At 30.7% G+C, this 15708-nt stretch overlaps 2 protein-coding genes across 4 annotated transcripts; both read right to left on the bottom strand.

Annotated features, from left to right (window-relative positions):
- Positions 1–595: 595 nt before the first annotated feature.
- LOC145587961 (putative inactive nicotinamidase At3g16190) lies at positions 596–3582 on the bottom strand. 2 transcript variants are annotated; one of them, XR_014101505.1, is made up of 6 exons: positions 3390–3582; positions 3151–3264; positions 1999–2233; positions 1777–1893; positions 746–1112; positions 596–691 (listed from the first exon to the last, which is right to left on the bottom strand). XR_014101505.1 is itself a non-coding variant. In XM_081644606.1 (5 exons), exons 1-5 carry the CDS (start codon positions 3435–3437, stop codon positions 1042–1044), a joined length of 585 nt encoding a protein of 194 aa, XP_081500732.1. In that variant the 5' UTR covers positions 3438–3582; the 3' UTR covers positions 596–1041. The 2 variants fall into 2 exon arrangements, 1 of the variants encoding a protein (XP_081500732.1); XM_081644606.1 differs by having other exon boundaries at positions 596–1112.
- A 1960-nt stretch (positions 3583–5542) lies between these two features.
- LOC145587960 (uncharacterized) lies at positions 5543–11046 on the bottom strand. 2 transcript variants are annotated; one of them, XM_081644604.1, is made up of 9 exons: positions 10439–11046; positions 9785–10223; positions 9588–9665; positions 9016–9081; positions 8348–8413; positions 7834–7890; positions 7168–7212; positions 6652–6702; positions 5543–5954 (listed from the first exon to the last, which is right to left on the bottom strand). In XM_081644604.1, the coding sequence occupies exons 1-9, from the start codon at positions 10708–10710 to the stop codon at positions 5826–5828; spliced, it is 1203 nt and encodes a 400-aa protein (XP_081500730.1). In that variant the 5' UTR covers positions 10711–11046; the 3' UTR covers positions 5543–5825. The 2 variants fall into 2 exon arrangements, with proteins under 2 accessions (XP_081500730.1, XP_081500731.1); XM_081644605.1 differs by lacking the exon at positions 8348–8413.
- Positions 11047–15708: the final 4662 nt, after the last annotated feature.

The following is a 15708-nucleotide window of genomic DNA, read 5'->3' as shown; positions in this document are numbered from 1 at the left end:
GTGCATTTTTTTTTTTTATTTTATTTTTTTTATTATCGTGACCATGATTGCTAGCTGCCTCGTAGTAAAGTAGAAGTCATTTTTATTACTATTGGGAGGACATATAAAATTAATGAATTATTAATCGGATTGTTCGGATTAGGTTTAGGTCATGTTCAAGAATTGTTCGGATTAGTTTTGATTTTGAGTCAAATCATTTACAAATATAAGTATGGAGTATATTTATTATGATAAATTAATCCTTATAGGAGTATTGGTTGTCCGATCAATTTGGAGCATTCGAATTGACTAGCATCAAAATCGGGTTAAGTGATTTAAATAGGAGGCTTGGATGGAAGCATGGAAGTCACTTATTAGATGATATTGCAGCACGAAATAGGCCTAAACATCTTACATAAGTACAATACAGCAAATGTGGAGGTTTATACTTTTTTATATTGGAACAAGTATATTGTTCATGACTAATCATATTTGTAACAAAAATATGTTAAGTGCATTATTACCATATTATGTGCTGCTTTTGTCCCTTAAAAATTGCTCTTTATATTAAAAATAGACGTCCTTAAACAATTGCATCATACCATATATGTCCATATGCAAGAAATTCTTCATTTCATAAATTCAAATACAAAGGGGCCAGACCGTTATGAGCTTCATTGAAGATCCTTCTTGTTGATACTTGATACATGGCCTTCTTCAATGAAGCTTCATTGAAGATCCTTCTTGTTGATACTTGATACATGGCCTTCTTCAATGAATTATTAACAACACTAATCATCATTTGACAAAGTATAATGAAAATAACTGGTACAAACATCAACTTTTACAATGATAATAACTTGGGCACCAACAAGCAAGTTTATTTTATTTTAATTTGCACACGCCTTTTTTTTGGGGTTGTCTTCTCTCAAGGCTCACCCACCAGCAACTCAGCAAGCATGTATATAGACTATAGAGCCAGATAGAATGGTGTGTATCAGAGTGCAACATCACGTAATATTTATAAACTTCTTCAAGCTCCAAACTTACGCCATCGAATCATCAATTTGCCTTGCACCATTCGCTTATGGTTGGAGTGGCTACCCCAATATTTTTCATGTCAGAAATGTTGGCTGGTTCAAGAGTAAAATTTCTTGTCAGTCATAAGCTATTATATTTAACAGTATTCAAAAGAAATCATTATATGATTACACACTCTAATTGCCTAGCAAATTGAGGAGATACCGACTTACCGAGTATCAAAAATCAATCACAACAGAGATTTATTAATAAATATTTGCTAAATGCAAATTTTTTAAGTCACCCCAGATTCCATACAAAGTAACTCGTACCAATAAAGGTACCAAAATGTCACTCCTCATCTAAGATGCTCATAGTTCTGTTTAGTCTTACCCTATACTAATACCTTACATATAATACTAAGGTTCTCATAGCTAATATTCGAGCAATTGAACTCTCAGGAATTCAGGATGACAGAACAGGTAGGACTCATATATCTTGTTTTATTTTTTATTTATTTATTTTTTTTTTCTCCTGTCCTGAAGCTAACCAGAGCAGAAATTTTTCGCAGAGCTCCTCTTTTCATGTTCCCCTGAATCATATGTCCATTATGCTAGCAGACTAGCAGTAATAGACCATAGATAAAAGGAAACGAAACATACATGAAACACAATATCAAGCCGCTTATAAACTGAACTACATAATTACAACAAAGTTGGGATAAGATCCATCATAATGGTTGATTGCAGGCATTGAGGAATTATTTCATTTTCTTACCAGCATGAATCTCAGGAGTTTTGGCAGCTGTGGCATCAACAATGACGGAGACATAAGGGTAGTCCAATGCTACTGCATCATAGACTGTTTGCCGGATGCAATTAGGAGTTTGAATTCCTGAACACAGAGATAGATGGTCATAATCTTTGATATTATATCTTGTACAAAGAGATATTACTGTTGAAAATCGAAATCAAAACATCAGGCTTATTATTCATTTACCAACAATGACCAAGCTATCAATTTCAGAAGCTAGCAGGACTGAATGAAGGTGAGTATTAAAGAATGCACTCATTCGCGTCTTAACCAACTTATAATCTCCTTCGAGTATCTCAAATCCTTCAACGAGCTCAGCACCTTCACTTCCCTTTATAGCAGAACCCCCCTTCTCACTTCTGTACAAGTGCCTTTTGAAGAATTCGACATCCCTCCCTAATGCATCATGCTCCCGTTGAGCCTGTAAACCAGCAGTTTTCAACTCACAAATCACATTTTTCCTAGTAGGACTTGTTTCCACTAAATATCTTGATAAAAGATTGAGAGTATTGCAATGCTAAGTAACCCTACATCACAAAGCGTCAAGGATCAAAATCATTTCTTGTTTTCACATACAAATAAATTATTTTTGTTTTGTGTGTTTGAGTCTTGTTTTCCCTGTAAACGCGGACACTCCTATCTCTCAGCATAGCCAACCACAGCATGTATCCAATAATCCAACATATGATACTCGGACAAAGTACTTGGTTTACAGACTTTACACATATCTTACACAAAATTACTTGTTCATTCACTAAAATGAGTAACATCAATGTTAGTTTGTGTTGCTTAATCAAATCAATACATGTACAGTTTGTACACTAACTCAATTAGATTCCTTTTACTCAAAAAAATAAAACTTTGGAAGATTCATAAAAAGCATACCTATTCATATATGCAAATGTAACAATGTGTTTTCTCTTACCCTTGTCCTAATTCTTTTATTAACCATTCCTCGTGTCCATATTGTACTTATATTCGTGTAATCGTGTTTGTATTCGTTTCCATAGAACCTATTAGTCAACATATACATGTTATGAGTGTAATTTGAGTTTGTTTTTGTTAGCTAGTAAAAATTGAATTGTTGTCAAAGATTTATAGCAAATTAAATCAAACTAAAATCAACTATAGATTACAAAATTACAATAAATCAATAGATTCTAAGGTATGAAAACTTGTCGTATGACTTTTATTTAATAAATTATTAATCTCAGTCTGCTATCCGATCTAATTTCAAAATTCGATTCGATCGGGTTAGTTCTGTAAGATCCAACTAGCCCCTTGAATTTATTATCATAGAATAACAAAAATACAGAATATTAAGAAGGAAAAGAATACCCAAACTACAAGAATGCCACGCTCTCTTGCAACTTCAACAGCTTTTTTGACATTTGGAAGAATTGCTGGAGCTCCATCAATCAAAAACGGAGCCCCGGGTATTGCGAAATCTTTCTGCATTTAATACAATTAAACGATATTTATAATTCAATATTAATCGTATAAAATCAATACCCATTTTCAAATTTGGATTCTAAAAGGACAAAAATAATTGAAAATTGTTGGAAGGACGAACTCACTTGCATCCCTATGACAATGAGAGCTGTTTTCTTCCAATTTTCAGCCATTTTAATTTGTTGCTCAAAAACTTGATGGCTTGATGTCTCCCACACACAAACGGATATACAAGTACTAGTAATTAATTAGTGAGTGAGTAGTGACCAACTTGTAGTTAGCCAAGTGTCTTCGTACCTACTCACTATAAATTCTTCTTTTATTAGAGTTTTGATTTTTAGATAGAGCATAAATGACGATGACAATGATGATGTACCCGGGATTTGATCTCAAGTTTTGACGAGTTGATAAAAGGGTATTTTAATTATTAAATAATACGGTTACTTTTTCACTAGTTTGTGAGTATCAATAAGGGTTTTATTTCTTTTCAAAATTTTAATTGCATCAATTTTATTAACAAAATTATTGTTACATTATCTTCAAATTTCATTGATATTGTATGAACTCTATTACACTCATTTAAATTTTAAATTTATTTTCAATCTATTAAACTCTACTTCTTTTTCTTTTTTGTTTATTCACCTTTAATCTACCAAACTCTAATTTTTAAGGCACTATTTCCTCCAATCCAAAATGTTCTTCTCAGATAAACATTTGAGAGAGGAAAAGGAAATTTAAAATTTAGAGTTTTAGGGTTGAAAATGAGAGGAGGGGGGGGGTTGGGGGGGGGGGGGGGGGGAGGGTTACAATAAGTAAACTTAAGTTGCGTTTAGCAATCTCTAATAAAGGCTAAAGTTGTGCATTGACACATATGCTAGTTAAAGTGATGCATAAAATTTAGTGTTGGTGATTAATTTACGCTAGAGTTGAACAGAAATTCAAGGTAAATTTGAAACAGAATTAGAACCGAAATCTATTAAGAGTCACAAGTTCTGAAACTGGAACTTGGGCAAGAGGTTCTAAATTTGAGTAGTGTTGGCACAAGTTCCAGTCAGGTTTTCAATTTTTTAAAACCCAGTATCCAAAATCAAAACCAAAACCTAATAAAAGAATCACTTAAATCCATATCAATACATCATACCCAATTCAAGCCCATTACAAAGAAATAAAAATAAAAGAGTACAAACTATATATTAAATTGGGTGGACTACTACTTTTGATTTGTTATGTTTGCCTGTTCTAAGTGTGTGACTTTGTAACTAGGGTTGTTCACTGATCGATCCAAGATCAGGTTGGACTGAAGAGTGAATTTTTTTTTTGGTAAGGAGAACGGCCCTACCGGGTTGGAACCTCTCACAGGTCCTTTCGACCCGGATTAGCAGGCTAGGTACTTTGGAAATGGGGGGAAGGGTAAGGGAATCCCCATCCCAAAGTGTTTCTAGTGGGGATTAAACCCCCAACCTCAAGGTTGGAAGAAGGTTGGAAGGTAAAACCCTTTTCATTAGACCAAGCTTAGCTTGGTGTTCGAAGACTGGAATTAGTTAGACCCTATTATGCATTTATGCTCATCCCTAATTTATATACCATGAACGTGAGTTACTGAGTTTTAGAGGTCGATTCTGCATAAGGTCCTTTTCTTTTCTTTTCTTTTCCAAAATTTGCATGGAGCAACTCTTTTTCCTTTTTCTTTCTTCTTTCTTTTGGCAGTGAGATTATTTCTTAAAGTTTCCCATCCTACTCATAGTATATGTCAAATAAAAAAACGTCATCATTTTTACATTAAGGGTACGACACAATATAAAACATCTTGAAACTTATGAAAATAAATTTGTTTTCTTTCAAAAAGTAAGATCGAGGGGCACAAAATTCATAATGGATTCATTGTCAAGACCAGTGGCCACTACTAAAGGAAGGTGACGTAATCATTTGCCATGATTGAGAAGCTCTATAATATAGACAATAGCGGATTTTGAGCCAAAAAGTTTGGGAGGCCAAGGTTTGATCTTTCAATCTTTTACTCAAAAATAACAATATTAAACCACTATGTCATAACTTTTTAAGTGTAATTATTAGACATTATATTACTTAAAACCAATAGCTTAGAAAAATTAAGGGGGACCGGACCCCGACCCATCTCAACAAAGGTCCTATAGAGTTTATGAAATCGTAAGGACCATAACAAGAGAGGCCATGACGGGAGATCCCAGTCCCATCCTGTCGCAAATTAATTTGCAACGGGAAATCAGACTGGCCTCCCATCGTGATGAGTGAAATATCGTTTATTGCAATGGTAAGAGGAGGTATAATACCTTTCATACCCTAGTCTTGTTACTAGTACGTATTTTACATCATATGGTACACCCATGCACTTTTTAAAATGTTAATGCATATTATTGCATAACATCAAGAGCAATCAACCTTTTAATATTTAAGTAGAGTGAGTGCTCATGATGATATACCACTCCACTAATTAAATGCTATACATAATTTATAGCATATAGTTTTTATATATTATATAAAGTATATAATATTATAACTAATGAGCATTATTTTATGATTGGTTAAAATCCTCCACCAAGTGATTGTGCCCAATAATCAGCTCCATTGTCACTCCCAACAAGCTGGGTGCAAGATATGGGTACCAAGCATAATCCTCTACTTTTCAAGTCCTTTGATGCATCTTTGTTGTCCTAATAACATATGATTTAAAAAAATCATTAATAACAATAATACGTTGAGGAAATTTGCAAAAATGAAAAACGAAAATAGAAAAGGAAAGGAAGTACATATAATCAAGGCAAGAATAACAAAAATAATCTACCACTTAATTAATCACTTATGTTACATACAAGTAGGTACACGGTACACCTGCATGTTATTTTGTTCATTCGAACCATTTAAATGAACAAAAATATTATTTTTAGGCGTACTTAACTCTAGATATATACTCAAATGCATAGTAGAGAATCTTGTACTACTTTTTACGTTTTTATTTAAAGTGTAATATTGTATTGTGGATAGAAGAATGCAATGACCTCAACTATGACTTCTACACTTTATAAAGCACTTTCATGTATGAATACGCTGGGATTAGGAACAATAATGAGTATGTAGAAAGATAACTAGAATGTTGGAAAGTGAAATAAGTCAATTGTTTATAAAAATCAAAGGTGAAATGATGGTGTTGAAGAACCAAACTAATTGAGTGCTCAAGTTTGTTGATAACTTCAATAATGATGATGACAACGAAGACGATAATGATAACAACAATGATTATGTATTTGTTAATGAATGGATCATCATTTAAACTTAAGTTTAGCAGTAAGTTTATAAAAGGGAGTAATAATAATAATATTTACATGAATTAACATATAGTTTTAGAAGTACCTGATCTTGGTTTGCAGCTCCTCTTCTTTTTAGGCAGGAATCATTCAAAAGCTACAAAATAAAGAGTGAATGAAGAAAAATAAGATTTTTTATTAACAAGTTTCAAGTTTCAACCCACCCTTTTTTTGATTCCAAACTTAGGCCAAAGATGTCTCTATTTAATCACATTTTGTAATTCAAAAGGGAACCCTAAAAAGCTGAGGACATTATTCTTTAAGTACATGCCTTTTTTTTTGTTAATAGAATAGTTCCTTCAAGATGCTTTCAAAGAAAAGAAAAATTATTTACCTTGCTTTAATAAACGTTTATATTATGTACAGGATGTTATACAAATGTCAGATGCGTGATTCACAATAATTTATTGTAAGACAGGGGTGACATTCCTATTTTAAGGAGTGGCTCCTTACTTATAAGAATAAGTTTTAAGGTCTCACAATAAGTTATCGAGTCTATTGACTCACATGAGGGTTTTTAAAATCTACATCATGCAAATACAATGGATTAAATAAAACTTACTTGCCCAGGATGATCTGGAAATAGACAATTTCTTTCTCCATGAACCTGTTCAGAAATATAAGGTTAAAAAAACGGGCCATATGTGCTTTAATACATTATATTGGAGAAAATAAAGCTAATCTTTTAGCTTATGCTGATAATTAACATTATTTTAGTACGGAGTATTTAAATATTTGGTTATTATAATTTAAACAAACTTGTCCAAAGTCTTATGAAAGGAATAGTTGATGTCAACAAGAGTTTGAATTTAATATTTAAGAGAATCAATCCAAAGTAATAAAGAACATAATCTCAATATAGTTAACAAATACGGTTTAATATGAATCAAATGATACTCTATTGTTAGAACCATGTAATAACCACCCTAATCGAATTATTATAAAGAAACATATTTGCCACTAATTATCATTATTCTTGTTCCATTTTACTTCATATACTGTTTACTGCAACATATAATGTCACAATGTAGGTCGATAAACATAATTTTACTTTATTAATTAAAAATACGAGTTATGCATTCGTTCGTATTATTTACCATATAAGTCTAATCATGTATGTCTTTAGGAATACAACTATATTATACAAGCTTTGAATATATCCATTTATACATTATTTTGAAGACTTTGAATTAGAAAATTTTTAGGTCGAAAAATTAAATAAACTTACAGAATGTTGGTTCTTAGTGGACGCATTATTATTTCCCAAGTAAGGAGAACTAAGGGCCTGCATAAATCAATCATATAAAACAAGGTCAGTTACCAGTAATATGAAAATGAATTATAAAAATTTGATGATTTTGGAAAAAAGAAAAAGAATGTTTAGAAAGCAAGAATATAGCCCAAATGTGGGTCTTATTAAAGTACTGCTTACAACTGCATGCTTCACTGATATTTTAGTTCCTTAAAGGCTGAGTTACATTCATGCACACACATTTTTTTTTTTTTAATAAAAATATAAATAATTTATCTGTTTTTTAATTATTGCAACAAATAGAGTTTTATGTACTCCGTATTATTTATACCTTTAATTACGTCATTAATTATAAATTAAAATCATAAATTATCACATGATTATGTGTAAATAGTGTAAAAACTCAATTATAGCGATTTTTATAAAACGGAAGAAGTTAATTTAAATAAATAAATAAAATAAAATAAAAAGGAAAGGAATTAAACATCACCTCAATTTGACCTTGAAGGAATCTGATATACCCAATTGCTTCTAACAACACTGAAGCTGTGTCAGTCTGCAAAAAGAGATTAAACCCACACACCACAAATACCCCATTTCTCTTTTTCAGTACTTCCTCTTTTTTTTGTGAACACAATAACAGTAACTAAAAGTTCAAAAGAAATTTTAGATGATCATAATATAATCGATCATATGTTTGAACTGAAGTCAGTGATTACTAGTGGATAATAATATAAGTTTTAATTTTATAAAATTGAGTAATGTTTGTACATATAGTGTTACCTAATTTGCTAATCCTCCACGAATTATGATCCAAATTGTACGCGTGGATTAGTATAGTGTAGGAACATTTTTGAACAATTTTCACAAGGTTAGATAAAAAATTGTGTTTCCATACTCGTTCCATGTAACAGAGCGTACTGTATATTAGGTAACACTATATATATTGACTCAGTAAGTCTAAGATTATTAGCAAGTGAAACAAAACAAGTGTATCAAAATTATTGAGATTGTATGTTTAATATTTACAATCAAAAGTTATATATGCTTATTAGTTTATTTATTTTGAAAATAAAATAATAGAAAAAATGGTGTTTATATATAAATTATACATCTTGTGAAAATTACTGTAATAAAATAGGAGTGAGGTGGTCTTACCTTTCCAAAGGGAGAAACAAGCTGGTGAAGGGCTGTTATTCTATCTCCTAGCTTCTCTTTCCTCACCTACATATATATTGCAACCATATATATATGGAAGATAAATAATATGAAGCTATTGAATTTTTCTTAAATAAATATTACAGTGGTATTTTTGAGTGATGAAAAGTTAATAAAATAAATCTAAGGTAGAGATCAACACAACACACATCCATGAGAAGTTTGAATGGAAAATTTTAAATTATTGCACTAAAAAAAAGGGGGGAAGGAAACTCCTATTATAGTTTAAGAAGTTAAATTCTAAAGAAGAATCCTCCAAACAACATTAATCAAGCACATACTATAAGTAAAAACTAGCTAGGGTGTATGTACTCGTGCTTATACACAGGATATAAAAATAGCTTCATCATTCCAAATTAAATTTATTAGTTGTCACATATGCCTCTAAGTCAAGTCATACTGTGAACATGATAATTAACTCGGAAATTAAAGAAAGGAGTCTTAATGTCAAACTTTTGAAGAATTTGATGGGAGAGTACGGTGATGAAAGAAAATAAGAAGTGATGATCTACCTTGAGAGGTGGGGTGGAAGAGGATTGGACCCTAGGCTTCTTAGGTGGTACACCTCCAGTAGTAGCTGTGCTATTACACTGCCAACAACAAAATTCAAACATAACATCATAATTTAGTTTACTCAACAAAATTACACAAATAATAATTCTACCAGTAATAATTAAACAGCATAAAACTAATTAATAACAGTACATACCTCAGAATTAGTAGTATGATTATCTGCATGTTGATGACTTTCAGCTTGTTGTAATGACCTTTTATTATTATTAGTAGAAAAGTCCAACATATTACTACTATTACTATTGTTGTTGTTGTTATTGTTGTTACTACTACTTAAGCTGGTAATACAGGATTTAGGTGATAATGAAGCTGGCATGATCTGATGATGACTCCAACCTGCTGCTGCCTGGGCGGCCACGGCCGCGGCCGCCCTATTACTAACTCCTACTGATAGCTCTTGCTCTTCATGAAATTGATTTGCATACAACTGCAAGTTGTTGTTGTTGCTGTTATTGTTACTTTGACTACTAACTTCTTCCTTCACATCAACTTGTACTCCTCCATTATTAACTACCCTTGTTGCTTCAAACTCACTTTGACTAAACCTTTCCTCTTGTTCATTAGACAATCCTCCCCTACAACCAAAAAAAAAAAAAAAAAAAAAAAAAAAAGTTATTTTGATATTTTGCTAGTAAATAATATAGAATAATGAAATTCAATATACCGCTAGTAAATTTACTTATTCTTATATAGATTTCAGTTTTGAGAGAAGACTGTCTTAACTTTTATATACCTTTCATTATCAGCGGAGAAAAAAAAAAACATGCCCATACTAAAAAAGCTCACTTACAAAAGGAGTTGGCTCCAAGAATGAGGAAAGTCATGGGCATGAGGCTCATTCGAGGCGATAAAAGGAAGCAATGAAGAAGACGACGAAGAAGAAGTTCCAGCACCATGAAGAAATTGAAGAGGTAAAAGAGTGTTACTATTATTAGAAGGTTGATGATGATGTTGTGTTTGGGAGATGAGCAAATTGTCTTCATGTTGATGATCACTTGCTGAAGATGATGACCTTAAGTTACTATGCATGCTCCACCAATTACTAGGGTTTCCTGCCATCATAATTTATTCTTCCCACCTAACTTTCTCCAAAAACAAAATCACTAACTTCTTCAAATCTTCTTATATCCCTCAAAAAAACAAACCAATAATAATATAAACATAAAAATAAATGAAAAATATTTAATTTCTTTGTTTGGAAGTATTCCTTAATTGTAATCTCTCTTCCTAATTAATCTACTAATTACTTTAGGATATAGGCTCTTGCATAATTAGCTTAGATATAGCTTTCCTTGTTTATGCACAAAACCTTTGCTTTTATTTCAAATGTGATTGAATTGAAGAAACCCAAGTCATATAATCTTCTTTGAAAGAATTATTATTATTGTGTTTTTTTTTTGTTTTTTTTTTTTGGTGAAGGGAGTTGTTATTATTTGTTTTTGTGGGGCTAAGTAGAGGAAGCTTTTGTATTTTTTTGCTTTCTCTATCTTTTTCCATATATGTCTAACCTCTCCTTTTAATTTGTTTATTATCTAAGTCTTTTTATTCTTACTTTTACTTTATGGAAAAAAAAAGAAAGTGGGGGCAGGAAAAGGTGGTGGTCTTAGCTTTAAGACAAAAAACTAGTGGTGCTTTGGGACTACTCTTTCTCTTAATTATTTAATCCTTGGTTTGTGATTAATTAGTCAATAAAATTTTATTTAAATTTATTTTTTAATTATTTGGAGATTTACTAAGACCTGTTCTTTTGAGCTTTTGAGCAGAGAAGATTGAAGCAGAGCAAAGTAGAGCCGAGCCGAGCAGAGAAGAGCATATCAGATTTCATTATTAATATTATTATTATTATTATTACTATTATTACTACTACTACTACTATTACTACTACTGCTGCTGCTAATACTATAATAATAGTAATTATTACTACTACTACTACTACTACTACTGCTGCTGCTACTAATACTATAATAATAATAGTAATAATTATTATTATTATTACTACTACTACTACTACTACTACTACTGCTACTGCTACTACTACTGCTACTAATACTATAATAATAATAGTAATTATTATTATTATTATTATTATTATTATTATTACTACTACTACTACTACTACTACTACAATTATTCATATTATCGCATTATTATTATTATAATCATTAAATATTATTATTAAATATTAATTATTATTATAATAATAATTATTATTAAATATTATTTAATTATTATTATTATTATTATTATTAAAAAATAATAATTAGTATTATCTTTGAATATTAGTTATTAACTTTAAATATTAATTTTTATTATAAAAAATCAATTATTATTATTATTATTAATAAGTAATTATTATTACTATTATTATCATTATTATTATTACTATTATTATTATTACTATTATTATTATTAAATATTCATTATTATTATTAATATAATAATTATTAAATATTAATTATTTATTATTATTATTAAATATTATTTATTTATTTATTATTATTAAATATTAATTTTTAATAATATTATTATTAATTATTTATTATTATTATTAAATATTAATTATTTATTATTGTTATTAAATATTAATTATTATTATAATAATAATTCAATATTAATTATTATTATTATTAAATATTAATTATTATTATAATAATAATTCAATATTAAGTATTATTTTTAAGTAGAGAAGAGCAGATTTCAGCAGAGCAGAGCAGCTCTAAAGAACGGGGCCTAAGGCGTACATGGAAGAAACAAGCTCATCATGTGTAAGGTGGAAAACTATAAGAATAAAGATTTCGTATTTCTGACACACAAGCTAGATATTTACAGTCATTATTTACATGAGTAACTAAGAATTTTACTTATATAGAAATATTCATCATAATATATACCTAATGTTGATAATACCAATTTGGTATGAGGTTGGAAGAACAAAGAACGTAATAATATTAAACTCCCGTTGATTATTCTCACTTAATTTAGATAACGATATATACTATAATTAAGGTTACATATTAGATTGAGGTTAAATAGGTCTCTTTTTCTATACCCTCAATAATTCAGTGAAAACGATCAAAAGTAGAGAATCCAAGTAAACTACAACAACTTTGATGTCAAATTTTTGTATGCGGCTGGCCGCATGGTGCGGCAGGGGTTACTTGTATGGTGTTACTATAGGTGTTACTTGTTTCTGGGATTACTTGTATGGGTGTTACAAGTTTAGTCAGGGATTATTTATAGGTGTTACCTATATTCAGGGGTTACTTGTATGGGTGTTACTAGTTTTGGTCAGGAGTTACTTGTAGGTATTACTTGTATTATGGGGTTACTTGTATTGGTGTTACTAGTTTTGGTCAGGGGTTACTTGTAGGGTGTTATTGGTTTGATACGAGATTTTGGTCTGGGGTTACTCAACCCATTCAAGTGTTCCATACAAGTAACCCCAGAATACAAGTAACTTTCTACAAGTAACACCTACAAGTAACTCCAGAAACAAGTAACCCAGAATACAATTTTTTTTTTCAAGAGTTACTTGTACGATGTTACTGGTTTTAGTCATGGGTTACTTGTAGGGTGTTACTAATTTTGGTCGGGGTTACTTGTAGGGTGTTACTGGTTTGGTATAGGGCATACGTACAAGCAACCCTTGAACAAGTAACCTTGAATAAGTAACTCATACAAGTAACCCATGCATACAAGTAACCCTTAAATAAGCTAGTAACTCATATAAGTGACCCTTGAATAATTAATCATACAAGTAACTCTTGAATTAACTCATACAAGTAACCCCGGAATAAGTAATCCATACAAGTAACCCCTTAAAAAAAAACAAGTAACCCCTAAAAAATACAAGTAATCAGTAACTCATGAAAAAAATAAAACAAGTAACCCCTAAATGATACAAGTAACCCCTGAATAAGTAATCCATACAAGTAACTCTTGAAAAAAAAAATATAAGTAACCCCTAAATAAGTAATCATACAAGTAACTCCTGAAAAAAAAAATACAAGTAACACCTGAAAAATACAAGTAACCCTGACAATACCAATAACTCCCATTATTTTTGCTGACTTGGCAGTAGGCCACACCATGTGGCCTGCTGCACCAAAAAGGCACTGTTAATCTTTTGATAATAGTATTTTTAATTTGGGAAATTATTCATACAGTTGTTGAGAAAGTTATGTGGTGCTACATATATGTATATGTGAAAGACAAAGTCATAGAGTACATTTGTAGTACTCCATTACTCGTAGAGCTTTATCAGCCAATCACAAATTAAAATCGAAAAAGTAAATTTAAGAACTACTACACTTCTAGTTCCCTACTTGGTATTCATGAACTGTTTAGGGACATGGGAAAGGGGGGAAATAAAGGATTAAAGGGATATATTCTACTTTTTTTTTTGGATACGGTATTTTATACGAGTAGTTAAGAAAAAGGTCTCATTCTATTTACAATCTTTCTATTAGTTTCATGAAAAATAAAATTAAATAAGATATATTTGTTTAATTTACAACTCAAATAAGTTTTAATGACGTCATATAAGTTCAAATTTTATAGGATCAGGCATGTTCGAGTAAGCAAAAATGAAGTAAATCAAATGCATACCCTAAATAATCTGTATTGTTTATTTTATTGTGAGAAAAGGTTTTTGAAATGAATTCAATTCATACGATAATGCAAGAAGAAAATTTTCTATTGCAAAGGAGTAGAATTTTCTGTGTTTGAACCAAATTTACATTTGCCAATCTAGGGAAGTTACAATCTCAATAGGGTTGTGACAAAATTTTATTTGACTGTTTGAAACCACCTAGACGACTATGGCCTTGTTTGGTTGGATGTAGGAAGTAGAAATTCCCATGAAATCTCAATTCCTATGAAATTGTAATTCCTAGGAATTTCCAAAAGTTGTTTGGTTGGATGTAGGAATTTCTACTTCCCATAGGAAGTTCCACTTACCTAGGGGGGACTAGGTAAGTTAATTCCTCCATTTTGTGGGAAGTAGAACTTCCTAGGAAGTTTCAATTCCTACATTATTGGCAACTAAATAAGTATGCATATATTCATTTCCCAGGAAATTAAAAATCCCATGAATTTGTTTGTCAACCAAACAAGTCCTATGGTGATTTGAATCACAATTCACAAATAACACATACATATGTAAAGAATGCTCTTTCATGTCGTTCTTTTGGTAAAAGTTTTGAAATCTTCAAATATAATCCCATAAATACTTCGTAATAATTTTTTAAAATAGTTATTTTGCTATATATGTTAGGGGTGTCCGATCGGTTTTCGGTTTGGATTTAGTCCAAATCCAATCCAATCCGAAATATAATTCGGTTTTCAATTTTTCAATCCGATCCGATCCGAATTTCTCTCTTGATCCAATCCGATCCAATCCGAATTAAAATTCGGTTATTTGGATCCGATCCGAAAATCCGAATTATAATACATTATTTTTTAGCGTCTAATACGATCATAAAAATAAAGCTTTAATATAAATAAAAGTCTTCAAAATCATGATTAAAATAAATCAAGCCATTAATTAATTAATACAAAGTCTCCCTAATTTACACAAGCTTCAAAAAACATTATTTGTCCTAAACTTCAAAAAACATATTTACACAAGCTTAATTTTACAATTCGGTTTTCGGTTCGGATTGGATCCAATTAGGGTCAATCCGATCCAATCCGAAAATCCGAATTTTCAAAAAATCTCAATCCGATCCGATCCGATTCGATTTAAAGTTTGGATCCGATCCGAATTGATAATTCGGTTTGGATTGGATTGGATTTCGGTTTTTATCCGAATTATGGACACCCCTAATATATGTGATTCTAAATTGAAACTCACACCCCTGCAGTTTCATAGTCTAATTTTTGCGAATCAAACACTTGAAAGTGAGGGAAGAAATTAAGAGATTTTCACCTCCAATCAACCACTCGTAGTTGGGAGGATTTGACTTTGTAATTACAAGATTACAAGGTAATAAATCCCTAACCACTAATTAGCTTAGTATCAATCAACTTTGGTTTAATTTAAAGAATAGATGTAAGATT

Source organism: Chenopodium album, chromosome 17 (genome assembly GCF_948465745.1).
Source record: "Chenopodium album chromosome 17, dcCheAlbu1.1, whole genome shotgun sequence".
In the NCBI taxonomy this organism is placed as follows: domain Eukaryota; kingdom Viridiplantae; phylum Streptophyta; class Magnoliopsida; order Caryophyllales; family Amaranthaceae; genus Chenopodium; species Chenopodium album.
Note: the sequence above shows the minus strand (reverse complement) of the source record. Positions and strands in the feature narration are given on the sequence as shown.

What these genes read in the sequence shown, in the direction of transcription:
- LOC145587961 (XM_081644606.1), bottom strand. Translation starts at nt 3,437, where the DNA reads ATGGCTGAAAATTGGAAGAAAACAGCTCTCATTGTCATAGGGATGCAA. An exon ending in TCATTGTCATAGGGATGCAA is followed by an intron (nt 3,265 to 3,389) that starts GTGAGTTCGTCC and finishes TATTAAATGCAG; the next exon opens with AAAGATTTCGCAATACCCGG. An exon ending in TGATAGCTTGGTCATTGTTG is followed by an intron (nt 1,894 to 1,998) that starts GTAAATGAATAA and finishes CTCTGTGTTCAG; the next exon opens with GAATTCAAACTCCTAATTGC.
- LOC145587960 (XM_081644604.1), bottom strand. Translation starts at nt 10,710, where the DNA reads ATGATGGCAGGAAACCCTAGTAATTGGTGGAGCATGCATAGTAACTTA. An exon ending in TTGTTTCTCCCTTTGGAAAG is followed by an intron (nt 8,414 to 9,015) that starts GTAAGACCACCT and finishes CTCTTTTTGCAG; the next exon opens with ACTGACACAGCTTCAGTGTT. An exon ending in TTCCAGATCATCCTGGGCAA is followed by an intron (nt 6,703 to 7,167) that starts GTAAGTTTTATT and finishes TTTATTTTGTAG; the next exon opens with CTTTTGAATGATTCCTGCCT.